Source organism: Melospiza melodia, chromosome 4 (assembly GCF_035770615.1).
Source record: "Melospiza melodia melodia isolate bMelMel2 chromosome 4, bMelMel2.pri, whole genome shotgun sequence".
Taxonomy (NCBI): Eukaryota; Metazoa; Chordata; class Aves; order Passeriformes; family Passerellidae; genus Melospiza; species Melospiza melodia.
In genome coordinates, this window is record NC_086197.1 from 22,134,593 (window position 1) to 22,147,890 (window position 13,298).

General features: G+C 45.5%; 2 protein-coding genes across 3 annotated transcripts; one reads left to right on the top strand and one right to left on the bottom strand.

The window, feature by feature from the left end:
* Window positions 1-935: 935 nt before the first annotated feature.
* Window positions 936-3,393, bottom strand: MCAT (malonyl-CoA-acyl carrier protein transacylase). The gene is made up of 4 exons (XM_063154255.1): window positions 2,950-3,393; window positions 2,766-2,853; window positions 2,284-2,501; window positions 936-2,012 (listed from the first exon to the last, which is right to left on the bottom strand). The coding sequence occupies exons 1-4, from the start codon at window positions 3,391-3,393 to the stop codon at window positions 1,590-1,592; spliced, it is 1,173 nt and encodes a 390-aa protein (XP_063010325.1). The 3' UTR covers window positions 936-1,589.
* Window positions 3,394-3,665: 272 nt separating this feature from the next.
* Window positions 3,666-12,984, top strand: TSPO (translocator protein). Of its 2 annotated transcripts, none has more exons than XM_063154259.1 (4): window positions 3,666-3,731; window positions 9,454-9,654; window positions 11,347-11,485; window positions 12,232-12,984. In XM_063154259.1, exons 2-4 carry the CDS (start codon window positions 9,467-9,469, stop codon window positions 12,406-12,408), a joined length of 504 nt encoding a protein of 167 aa, XP_063010329.1. In that variant the 5' UTR covers window positions 3,666-3,731; window positions 9,454-9,466; the 3' UTR covers window positions 12,409-12,984. The 2 variants fall into 2 exon arrangements, with proteins under 2 accessions (XP_063010329.1, XP_063010328.1); XM_063154258.1 differs by lacking the exon at window positions 3,666-3,731 and adding an exon at window positions 4,181-4,293.
* Window positions 12,985-13,298: the final 314 nt, after the last annotated feature.

Sequence of the window (13,298 nt, forward strand, 5' to 3'; positions counted from 1 at the left end):
CTACAAATAGAAAACAGGTCTCCAACATTTCCTCAGAAAGGTTAAATAATTAAAAAGAAAGCCCAGAACTTTCAAAGCACACGCTTAGTTTCACCTATCATAAAAGCTGGTTTGAAAGTCATCAACCTTGCATTTGGTCCTACAAGGTGTGGTCAGAAACTTCTAACACAGGACAATCCAGTGTTTAATAATATGAATGGGATTTAGTTGCAATATTCTAACCAATACTTCTAACTGAAGATTTTGGTATGCTTTTCTGAATAATTAACACCTTACCTGTAACACAGGAACCTTCACTGAAATAATTTTCTTTACAGTTTTTCCAAACTTTATTCTTCAGCCTCTAGCAGTTGAATGGTGAAGCTGAAAAACTCTGCAGTACTTTATTAATTGTTAATGTTTACACATGCTAAAAGTGGAATTTGTACTGTGAGGGCAGGCACAGCTGCCAGCTGCAGGCCACAAAAGAACTGTTTAATAATACAGCCCTCTTAGCAATGATAATAAGGGCCAGTGTTTTTAATTCACTCTCCCTGTCATAAATGTGAAGTTACAGAATGATTGGTACTGTAATTGAAAGTTCTCCAGCATTTCATAATACATTATTGAAAATACTGTCAGTCATTTGATTTAAGTAATATATCCTATTTTTTTCTATATATCTGTTAAATACAGCATAAAAATACCAAAATAAAAAATACAAACTGGGTAATGGGAAGCTCTTTCCAGAAGGGTTTGGGACAACCTGCTGATCTCCAGCTCATCATTTCCAGCTGCCAGGAAATGTACATAATATTTTTGTAAAGCTTTTTTTCCTAGTGAACATTTCTTGTGTAACTTAGCACAACCAGTGTGGCATTGGACAACTGGAGGGCAAGTTACTTCCATCCACATGCGGACAGAGCCAATAATGATGCACCCCAAAGCATTAAAAATAGCAAGAAAAGCTTCAGTTTATTTATAGTTTAACCTTAAGAAAATAATGTTTCTAGTAACATCATCTGCCTCACTCAGCTGCTACCTGGTAATGTTGACACAAAGTAAGAGAATTTTACATAGATGAATACCCCACAAGCCAGCTGAGTAAGAAAACAGGAACATCAGCACACTGAAAGCCTCCCAACAAATGGCTCCTCTAAATGCACCCTCCAGCCCACAGCAGGGCCCTCCACAACCTGAAGCCAACAACCCCTGCATTCCTGCAGATCCCTGCACCAACAGCCAAGGCTACCAACTGGAACCTGAATCCACACCCAAAAGACGCCCCCAAAATACAACCAAACAAAACAAAAAAAAAAAAAAACAAAACCACCCAAGAGGGAAAGTTGCTTGCAGGATTGAGGCCAAACTGTGCTACTTGGCCTGTTCATTGACAATTTTGCAGTCCCAACACAGATGGAAGAGCCAAACTTTGCTCTCCCCTTTCCACACCTGAGGAATTCAAAGGAAAATGTTCCTTGCAATTATGCACATAGTGAGTGCTCTTTACATCATGAGAAGCCATGAATGTCTAAGGCTTCCTCTTTTGGGAGCACAAAGTTTTAAACGAGAAAAAAACTGAGTTGTGTGGATTTTTCTCAAAAGGTTATTTAGGTCTCCGCTGCTTCCTCATCTTGCAGAGCATCTACATGTTTATATTGTTTCCAGGCCTTTAAATTACATTGTTTGAGAATGGCTCCCAGTTGATTCCCAGGCCCCACTTCATACGTGTAAGGAAATTCTGTTCCTTGCTTTCTTTCGTACACTGAGTGCATGGTCTGCTCCCACAGAACAGGTGACACCACCTGCTTCACTAACAGCTTCTGAATGTGCTTTGAGTGCATGTACTTTTTGCCATCGACATTGGAATACACACAGAGCAGCGGTTTCTGAATTTCAATCGATTTTAGAACTTCAGCCAGTGGCTCTACTGCTGGTTCCATAAGTCTGGTATGAAAAGCCCCACTGACTGGAAGCATTTTTGTACGTTTAAAATAATATTTTCGGGCATTCTCCTGCAAAAACTCCAAAGCCTATAAAAGAGAGAGAGAAGTGAGTCTTGCGCAGCAAAGGTTTTCTCAGTCACCCCATAAGAATCACCTCATCAGACTTACTGTGATAAAGAAATTCCTTTCCCTACCCAACAACTGAACACATGCTGGAAAAAAAACCACCCCACGATCAAATACTTTTGTTTGGACAAACTAAGGCCATACATAACACCCACACAGAAGCGCAAAGTAAGAGTTTTTAAAAAGCGAAATGCTCAGTTCAAAGGAAGGAATAGTTACTCTGAAGCAATACCTGTAAGTGTCCTGCAATGACTCTGCTGTCTGGAAACAAATAGTTTGAAACTGTGCACACGGGGTTCTCTATACCCAGCGATTCACAGTGTTTACGGGCTTCCAGGCAGGCAAATTTGTAATTTGCCTCTCGCCGGCCGACAACCGAGAGCATTCCACTGGGGACAGCTTCCGACGCCCTTTGCATGGCTTCGGCGCGCACCTTCACCGCGTACAGCGCTACGGAGAGAAACAGAGAGGCGGCGTAAATGTGAGCGCGGTCACCTGCGCGCAACAAAGGGCAGCTGTTCACTCGTCGTGAAACGTCAATGCTTTTAATGCCGTGTTACACGCGTTAAAGCGAACAGTCGAAGTAGGAAGTAAAATTTCTCCTCTAATTAAAAATAAGCGAGAAGGACACAGTGATAACAGGCAACGCTTTGGAAACAGCACGGGCCCGGGCTGGGAGATCCTAGCAGGGAGTTCCGCACGTCCCCCGGGCACCTTTGGCAAAGTCCAGGGCTCCAGCGAAGACCAGCGCCGCGAACTCCCCCACGCTGTAGCCGGCGGCCGCCACGCAGCGCTCCACGACCTGCGGGGACAGAGAGCCGAGCGCCGCCTCAGCCGCACCGCGGGCAGGCCCGAGGCGCCGCCGCCCCGACCCCCCGCGCCCTCCGCGCTCCCTCACTTCAGGCTGCAGGTGGTTGAGCTTCTCCACGGCGGCCAGGGAGGCGACGAACACGGCGGGCTGGCAGTGCTGGGTGCGGTCCAGCGCGTCCCGCGGCCCCTCCAGGCAGAGGGAGAGCAGGTCGTAGCCCAGCACCTTCTCGGCCAGGCGGTACATGTCCCGCACGCCGGGGTACTGCTGCAGCCCGCGGCACATGCCCACGAACTGGCTGCCCTGCCCCGGGAAGAGCAGCACCGTGCCCTCCCGGGGGCACCGCCGCTCCTGCCTCGCCGCCGCCGCGCCCGGTTCCTCGGCCTCCACCGAGCTCTGCAGGAGGTCGCTCAGGGTCGCCGCCCGGTCCCCAGCGCCGGGGCGGGAGCTGCCCCACCGCCGCGCAGCGCCGCGGAGGCCGCCGCGCCCGCTGCAGCCACCAAGCCGCCATGGCGCCGCGGCCCAGCTGCCCATGGCCGCCGCCCGGGAACGGGCGTTGCCACGGGAACGGGGCGGCCCCCGCCGGCAGCCGCTGCCGGGCCGGGCGCCGGCAAAGGGGACGGGGAAGGGAGGGGGAAGGGAGGGAGGAAAGGAGGGAGGGAGCGAAGGAGACCGGTCGGACCGCCCTGGCGCTCACCGCCCTCAGCCCCGCGCGCCGCCCTGGCCCGGCCCGCGCCAGGCGCTTCCGCCCGCCCAGCGCCGAGAGCCCGCCCCGGGGCGGGGGAGCCCGCCGGCCGGCCCCGGGGGCGGCGCTTGGCTGCCCGGGCAGAGCAGGCGAGACCGGCGGCAGCAGCAGCGCGGCACGGGAGGAGGTAACACCGGCGCTGCCCGCGGCACGGCTCGGGGTGGGACGGGACGGGGAGTCCGAGGGGCGGCGCAGCCCCGCGGCGGTGCCCGGCTGCTCGCCGGAGGGGCCGCCCGACCCCGCCCCGCCCGGGTCCCGGCGCTCCCGCAGCGCTGCTGCTGCCGGGACCCCGCCGCACCCCGGGGGCCCTCGGCTCCCCCGCGGGTCGGCGGAGAGGGTTGAGGGAGCGATCCCGCACTCTGCTGCTGGCGACAGCCCCGTGCCGGCCAGCCGGGACCCCCGGGCAGGACGGGACCTGCGGTGCCGGCTGGAGACGGGCGGGGCGGGCCCGCTCACGGGCGGACAGGACGTGGGCAAACACTCATGGCTTTTCCGTGCCGGGGTTTAGCGTGGAAAATGCTTTAAAATAAACAAACCAAACCACCAAGCTGTGAAGCTTGCTCTTAATTTCGATCCGGCACACGAGGTTTTCAGCGGCTGGCAGAGGGGCAGAGCCCGTTCCTCCGGTCCCACCGGGCCGGCACCTCTCGGCACTCGGGAGAAGTTTTCACGCCGCTGTTTAACTAAAGGTATCTTCCTTCAGTGTCGCCGAGGAACTTTTCTTTAAGGGTGAAAGAAAGGGCTTTGGTTTTCAATTCCAGATTTTTGGGTGATACTTATAAATCAAAGCCCAAAAAGCACTGTGATGTTATTGGAGCGTTCAACGCTAAGATTATTTTTTTTAAAAGCGAAAGTTGGCGTGCTGGAGTTGCAATTGTGTAACGACTTTGCATTAAGTAAGGTTGTGAAACAGTATCAAGCATTGAGTCAGAGCAGCTCAGTAAAACAGACTGTAAGTACGGCTTGGGAGAAGGAAAATGTGTCATAGCAGGGAGTTATGTTGACTTTTTTTTTCCCTCACTTTTGTATTCTCTGTGCTATTTTGTAAGAGTATTTCTTCCATTTGTGTCAGCCTCCAGGTAAAACACCTGGAAGTGGGCTGCTCAAGTTAGCTGAAATGTATTGGCAGGTACAGAGGAGATATCTGACATACATGTGACCATATCCCAGCCCGTGGCTGCCTCTACTTGTAACATAAGCATCAATGAGAAGAGATTGAGAGTAAATGGCAAATTCTCCCAGCAAAAATCTTGCTCCAGGATGCATTTCAGTTCCCTGTATGTGAATAAATCAGAGATTTATTTGCACAACTTGTGCTCTGCCATGTTGAAATCTCAGTGGGGAGGGAGATTTTTTGTCTCCATCTGTATACCTTACATTGTAGTCTTCAATAAATACCGTCTTTTTAAAAATTCTAAATACATATTATAAACACATATTATACACTTATTAGATATTTATATTCTGTTTATATCCTATAACATTTATTGTTTGAAGTGTCTATATTACTTGAGATTAGATAGCCAGCTTTTTTTTTTTTTTTTTTTTTTTTTTGTGGTGGCTGTATTTTTTGTCATAAGCTGAGATATAAATTTGACTTTAGTGTTGCAGCTTCCCAGGAATTAAATCCACAACACACATAAATAGTTTATCAGTATAAATTAAGTATGTTGTCTTTAATTTTTCAGACAGCTATCTTGGGAAGAAGCCTTCTTCCTGGGGAAAATCTGCCTCTCAGACCTGGGCAGAGCCGTATTTGCCCTTAAAAAGAATGTATGGTAGAGGATGAAAGGGAGAGTATGTGTCTTGGGGACCCCCTTCCATGGTATGGTCCCAGCTTTGTCAGTCCATCTCCAAACACTGGGCACTGGGAACCCAAGGGCTGCTGGGGTGATTTAGCTCTACTGGGAGTTTTTTGTTTGTGATTTTAATGCAATTTTAAGCCCCATGTGATTGGATAGCCAGCCCCAAGCTGCACATGGATGGAACTAATCAGAAGTTTTATCAGCACAAGGGTGTAAGAAAATGGGATGAAAGCAGTTCTCCTTTCCTACCTTTCTTCTCCTTCCTGCTGACAGAATGCCTCAAGGAGGGAAAGGCACCTGTCCTTCAGAGACCTCCTCAAGGCAAAGAAGTGTTTCAGTTCATTTTTCATCAGGCTGAAGCAACTCAGCTGTTCTGTCATGATATATCTAATCCCACCTACAGAGCAGCCCATCCCTTTCTTTGGGTGCACAGTGTTTTTTCCAGAAAGAGACACAGAAAGCTTCTGGTAGCTTTTTCTTCATGTTATGCCACCACAGAGAAACAGCAGAGAGAAGCCCATTAGGCAGCAAGTTTAACTACTGCAGTTTCCCCCCCTTTATTTCTCCTTTTACTTTATGTAGCTGGAACTAACTTTGGGTAAGTCAGATATTTTGAATACTTAGAATAATTATTCTAACATGTATATAAAGCAAAGTAGCCCTCACTGCTCTGCTGGAGCTGCCTGAAGTCACACTAGGGCTAAACAGAAAAGGGGCAGCATGATGAAGAATATATTGCAGGGCAGAGATAAGAAGTGGAAAAGAAGTAAACAAGTTAAGTGTGTGTGAGAAGAAAATGTTTCCAACCTTGATGGTTCTTAGAGGCAGATATCTGCTGGGTACACTGCAGATACCATTCACAGACATCCAGCATTCTTCAGTATGAAGATGAGGGTGCACGAACGTTGTGCAACTCACCCTGGAGCTGCAATACAATTGGGAAAGTAGTTATTATTTCTAGGTTGAGTAATGCTACTGCAGCCAGTGGGGCTGTGTTAGCAAGTCTGTGGTGTTCAAGTTCTCACCAATTCATTTCAGATCAGCTGTACACGGAAAGGAAGGCGGGGCTGATGAACCTCTGTGCTCACATTACTTTTAGAAAATGTACAGACTCTCTAGTGCACCTTGCCTTTTACTCATTCTCTTGCTAAAGACCTACATCAGGTAACCAGACACAGACAGATGTGACTTTTCCCATGCTGTTTTCTGAGTTACCTGTGCTTTTTTATGGAAAGTTGATACCAGTATTTAATTTCTTGGGAATGAAAACACAAGAACTCCCACTGCTGATGGACAGCTGTGGTCGTGCTGCCAGCACACCTTGCTGCATATTTTCATTCCTCCTTCTCCTTGCAAGATAGGGTATTTTGCCATGCTTGGGAAATCCTGAGAGATACAACTGGAAAATACAGCACATAATTCATTAATAGCAATAGTCATTAAAAGACTGGGACACCAAAATTCAATTCCTGCCAGTATGTTCAATCTCTTAATTTCTATTTCCACCCCTTTGCTCTGCATGAGTGGCTTCACTTCTCTCTTTTCTTTGCTTTGCACCTTCCCTGTTTCTATTTGCCTGTCTAGTTTTCTTTCTCTTAAGAATTATTTCAGTGTTCTTTCTCTAACATGCATGGGTACATCATTTATTCACTAATGACTGCCACAGAGCAGTATTGTTTCAATTTTATAGTATTTAGCACTTTCAGACTTTGTTCCCTGGGAGGAAGTTGACAGAACCCTTGACAAAATCTGTTGCTGATTGCTGTGATGAGACCATCCTTATATTGTTAACATCCAAATAAAGCATAAAGCCCTTTGGGTTATTGCTTATCACTTTTGAAAAAACAGTATTTGCCAGCCACTCTGGAGTGGCACATATCACAGCATATGTAGAGAGCTCCCTGTAGGCAAAGCAAAAGGGTTAAAAATTAGTGAGATCTTATTAACTTGCAATTTTTAAGTTAACCTTTGGGAAATACTCATCTGAAGGCAGCCAAAGAAGAATCATTGTGCTCAGAGCTCTTGTTCCCATCACACCTTGTCGCTCCTGCACATGGCACTTGCTTCACATCCCAGTAAAAGCTGAGCCTTTCATGCTGTCAGTGGGGATGACAAGTAGTGCACACAGCAGCTGGCAGCCTGCTTCCTTGGGAAATAACAGCACAGATCTAGTGCAAGAGAACAGGAGAACTCCTCTGCTCCTCTTAAGATGCTTCTCTTAAGTGGAGTCCACTAGGCAGAAGTATGGCAGCAGTGAGCCCTGCAGATTTTTCCTCCCTCCCTTGTCCATCCTCCACCCAAGACCTAATTGGTCCTATCACAGCAGAGTACCACATTGCACTCTTCTTCCTCCTTCTCCCCAGCCTCAGTTCTGAATTCTTCCCAGCTTGGCTCTTTTCACCCATTCAGTCTTTTTTTGGTTTTTGACCATGACTTGTATCTCTGATGGCTTTATCTGCTGCCTTTTTGTCTGTATTTCTATTCATTGCCCACTTCCCCCAAGTCCACAGCCCAGGCCTACCTGCCCCTTCATGTTTACCCCTCTCAACCTTCTCATCCTGTGTGCCTTACCAGTCCCTCCATGCTCAGTTTGCTTTCAAAACTCTGCTCTGCTTCTATCATCAGGATTTCTCTCGATCCCATGTAAACTGCATTGTGATCCCAGCCACTGAAATCTCACATTAAATCTGTGTGGGCAGAGCCCTGAGTGCAGGGACAAAAACCATAATGCAACAACTTTCTTGCTGCCCAAGCTTACCCTGATCTCCGAAGAGAAATTCACCAGGTCAGAGCTGTGACAATGCAACCTCATCTGTGCCATTTCCTATTGGTTTAAGCACATCTGTCACAAGCAGGATTTCCTCTTCCCCACTCCCTGCCTCCTCATCCCAGCAGTCATGACTAAAGCAATAGAAGCTTTGAAATCCAGGGAAACACAACAGCCAAGACAGTATCAATATGGCACTTTTCTCTGACAAGCATCTGAAATGCTCATTGACCCAAAACTTTATTTTCTCTCCTGGGCCTTCTGCAGTTGCTCTTTCCCCACTGCTGCAATCTCATAATCTCTCTCCTGAATAACAGATGAACAGGAATTGGGTGTATTTGCCTACTGTATATTTGAAAAAACATCTTTCAGTTCTGCCCTTTTTTTATTGTAGCTCTAATGTTTACATTTCAGTAAACTAAGCACAGCTCTTCTGGAACATTTGGCCTCTGGCCAGAAAATCTGCAATTAAACTTTGTCCTCCTTCCTTGCTTGCTGGTTTTCCTGCTGCCTGTACCCTAACTAAAGCAGCACGGCCCAGCAGAGCAAAGCATTACTTAGCCCTACTTCTGTAGGCAAATTGAATGGGCTTGGCAGCAACAATTGCTGCAACTGATTGAATGCTTCATGAAGGAGCCAAAGGTGTACTCCCCATGTATCCAGATCACCTTCCTTGTTTAGCAAAACATCAGTTAAGTACTTACCTTCTCATTGTCCTCCCTGGTGTTTGTGTTCCAAGGCAGCTTCTCAGGTGGCTGCTACTGTCACATCCCTCTGGCTCCCGCTGAGCATCCTGCAGACAACACCTCACATTATTTTGCTTGAGCACAGGAAAGCACATGCTCTTTTCTTTCTTGGCTCTGCCACTTCATTGAGGGAATGGGCTTTTTGGTGAATACAGAGATACACACTTCTTACTGCATTTATTTATTTTCCAAGTGCCGTTCATATAATGTTCAAACTGCTTTATTCCTGTGCCATACTTATTAGTGAGGATATTTCTGTAGGTAAAATTCAGAAATCTTCATGCACTCAGCTGAGAGAGAAGTAAAGGCCCACTTCCCTCTGGCTCCCATCTCCCCAAGGACAGATTCCTTTACAGGTACAGGTAAGATTATGGTACAAGATCCATTCATTTCAGCTGCAGTCTCTCTCAGTGACAACACTGGGCTGTGGATCAGATCTGACATGCATGTTTTTCAAATCTGTTAGAAATGGAAACTTTTGCAGTTGCATTTTGCAAGTTCTCTGCCAATCAGTGTTGGGTTTTTTTTCAGGTTCACTGTCTCAATGGAAGTGGTACCAGCCTGGGCCCCAGCAGTAGGTTTCACACTCCTGCCACATGCAGGAGGATTGTTAGGAGGCAATATAACCAAAAGGGAAATCCCAACATGGTATCAAACTCTACAGAAGCCATCCTGGTGTCCACCTAACTGGATGTTTGCTCCTGTTTGGGGAACTCTCTATACATCTATGGGGTATGTTTTTCACATTGTATTAAGGCACTGGCCTGATCTCAAAGTTGCATTTGGTATAATGCTGGACCAGAGGATATGACTGTACTCCTGTGTCTTTATGTTAGTAAGGAACTGTGTCAACCTGCTTCTTTAACAGGTATAAACTTGTTTTGGGAGTCACGTGTGGGTTTGATAGGACATTTTGTATGCAGAAGTACCCGCATCAAAAGCAGCAGCTTGAAAAGCTGCCATTAATTTGTTTTCCTCATTCATTCTGAGGGGAAGACATGCCAAGCTGGAAACAGCAGAGCAAGGCAGCACTGGGATTTCTTCTAAGTATATCTTTCAGTAGTTTTAAGAAAATAAAAAAAAAAGGGGTGGGGGAAATTAGGATAGAACTGTTCTAACAGAGCTCAATAATGCAATGGATGAAACTGAATGCTAGACTGGCACTCCCATGTTCTCTAATTTTGGTTTCATTTTCTTTCCAGAAAAGCTTTGTAATTTTTATAGCCTCATGTCCTGTCCCTCCCCTCCAGACCTCTCTTGTCCTTTTCCTCACAGACTGTACTTTTTAACTTATTTAAGTGGAATACTTCTGTATTTGAAGAGTTAACATTTGAATGAGATCATTACTGACCTGTGAATAAAAACATGCCTTGTATCAAGGAGAAAAGAGCTGGGTGGCTTTCCCAACTCCCTTCAAGCTGATTGCACAATCTGTAACCCTGTGTCTGGATTCCTCACCACAAATCTGGGTAGCAGGTTAAATACCTTCAAGTCCAGATTGTGACAGTTTATAACTTATTTTGGTAATAGGAGAATCACTTTATCCTACAGTGGATGGTCTTGCTCATGTATTATACATGCAGCCCAGTGGAAAGATCACACTTACTACCAGCCTTCTTTAATCCATCATGCACACACATTCCTTGAATGACCAAGACATTTCATTCCTCCAGAATCTCTTAAATATATGGAAAGCCACAAATAACTAGCAGCAAGATTTAATTAGCTTACCTGTCTTTCTTGACACTTCACTTCTTAGATTTGTACATACAGTATTGGTCTGAAGTTGAAGTCAGGTGTATGAACAAGTTGAAGTCCACACTGTGCTTTGGAAATCACTTAGGAAATGAAGTTTCTAATGCTTACCCTGCCCCAACTTTATTCTGTTTTCATTATTCTCTGCAATCAAACTGCCAGAGCAGCAAAGCTGCATTGTTTAGTCCATGTGAAAGTAATCAAAGTGACCAAAGGGTTCTCCTTCTCCCCCTGCTCCCCATACTGAACTGTGCTTTGGGATCCCACTCAATGCCATTCATTTCATCTACTTAAAAACTGGGGTTGGATTTATTTCTAAAAAATCTTAAAAGCACCACATCCCAATATCAAAACAAAGTTTCTTCAGTTTTTGCATCTTAGACTTGTTTCCATTTCGACATGGTATTCTTTTTAAAGACAAATGCAGTAAGTTATCTGCTTCTATACACTTAAAAGTAAGAATTCTGGCATGACTGGAATTTTTCTCTCTCCGTGTTATCCAGAGCAGCTGATCAAGTCTGTGCTGTCAGTTACTTTGCCAAGTAAGGCTTAGACCTCTCAGTCTTCCAAGTTAATCTAGACCCTGGCACTGAACTTATTTCATGGATCAAGAATGTGTGCTAGCTTTAAACAGTGTAGTGAATGACACTTCCCCTTTGCTTTCTGCAGATATGGCTCCTACCTTGTGTGGAAGGAACTGGGGGGCTTCAATGAAAAGTCAGTGGTTCCTCTGGGTCTGTATGCAGGGAACCTGGCACTAAACTGGGCATGGACTCCAATATTTTTTGGAGCTCACAAAATGGGATGGGTAAGTGGAACACTAAGGTATTGGCATGAAAGGTTTGTGTCATCATCTTTTCTTCCTGAAAATGGGCCTGAGTGCAAAATATGGCTTTTAGAACTTTTCTAAAATTCTCTTTAATGCATGCCAGCACCCACCTAAGAGAATTTACAGATTCTGCCAGCCTTTGGTAAAAGCTTTGTGTGACTACAAAACAAACATTTATACCTTATTGCAATTCCTAGGTTTCTCTGGCAAGCAGTGATAAGCAGCTTATTACAACATTATTTAGGTGATCAACACCCCTTTTAGAATAGACTTTCTGCAGCTCTCTGAAGAGAAACCGCTCAATTCTCAAAAATAAGAATTGCTAATGCAAAAAATAAAATAGCAGTACATGTAATGCTGTAACAGGGAAAGACTGCAATCCATCACAGATTCGTTCACACCTCATCTCTTCAGGTGGCATGAACAAACTGGACAGGTTTGCTTGCTCCAACTTACTCTTGGAAGTATCTCACTGCCCACTAAAGAGGGAATGGGTGAAAGAAACTTCATTCTTCCTCTCTGCTCCCAGCTGTAATGCCCTTTCTTGTATGGTTTTATGACTCAAAGTGGTTTGTAACTCAGCAGAAATCTATCTTTTTCTGCTGGCTGGTTTTCTGAGAAGGATTTAAAACACAGAGGGATAGAATAGGTGCCAGAGCTAGGTGGAAAGTGACACACAGGAAATGCAACAAGTAAAACAACACTAATCACCTTCTGTGTTTCAGGGGTTGGTGACTCTCCTGCTGACAACTGGTACAGCAACAGCTACCACTGCTTCCTGGTACAACATCAACAAAGCAGCAGCTTATTTGATGATTCCTTATTTAGCCTGGCTAAGCTTGGCTTCTGCACTCAATTATCGGATCTGGAAGGACAATCGCAACAAGAAAAGACCTGAATAAGCAATTTTCAGCCAAAACCATCTTTTTTTCCATGATAATTTTTTTATATAAAGTTACGGCCTTAGTTTTTTTATTAGCTGAACTGGTTCAGCCCTAACTTTGGTATTTACAAGTAGACAAAACAAATACAACTTTACTAGGCAAGCCATAAAGGGGTGTATGCCTGACTGGGTTTTATAGCAAACTAAAAGAAAGTCTTGATTGAAAAGTGGTGTCATATTCTAGTATTATATGTTACATGACAACAGCATTGTAACCATTACCAGAAGAAAGCAGGGACTCAAACATCCTTATGTTCAGAGGAAGAAATCCAGCCACACACTTAACAGTTTCCAGAAGGTGTTCCTAACAGTGACAGGGATGATTGTGGCCTGAATCTCTCATATTTACCACTAGGCACAGTGCTTTTGTGCTATGATATGTCCCACTACAGCCACCAGATATTTGTCTTCTGGCCATTGTACTTTGAAAAACGTTTAAGACAATTTACAAACGTTTAACAATTTGTGCCTTCCCACTTGGAAGAACTGTATGTGCATTCAGCTAAATGTATTAAACTACATGTAAACTTAATAACCTTGTTCCTTGCTGGTATTGTTTCAAATTGTTTTGAGCAGAAAAACACTGAAGGCAGAAGGATGCTACAGCCTCAAAGACAGCCCCTTCATCTCATCTCCTCCTTTGCAATGGCCAAGACAAACCAGGAAATTCAAGCAACTGTAAAGAAACTGTGAGAACCCAATCACAACATTTCTTTGATCAAATTTAAGTAAGGAGCCCAAACCAGTTGGGGTTCCCCTGAGCAGCAGGCCAGCACAGTGTGAGCATCACTTCTGGATGTGCAATCCTGCTCTCCCTTCTGCCCCACCTCCACAGCACTGAATTTTCCC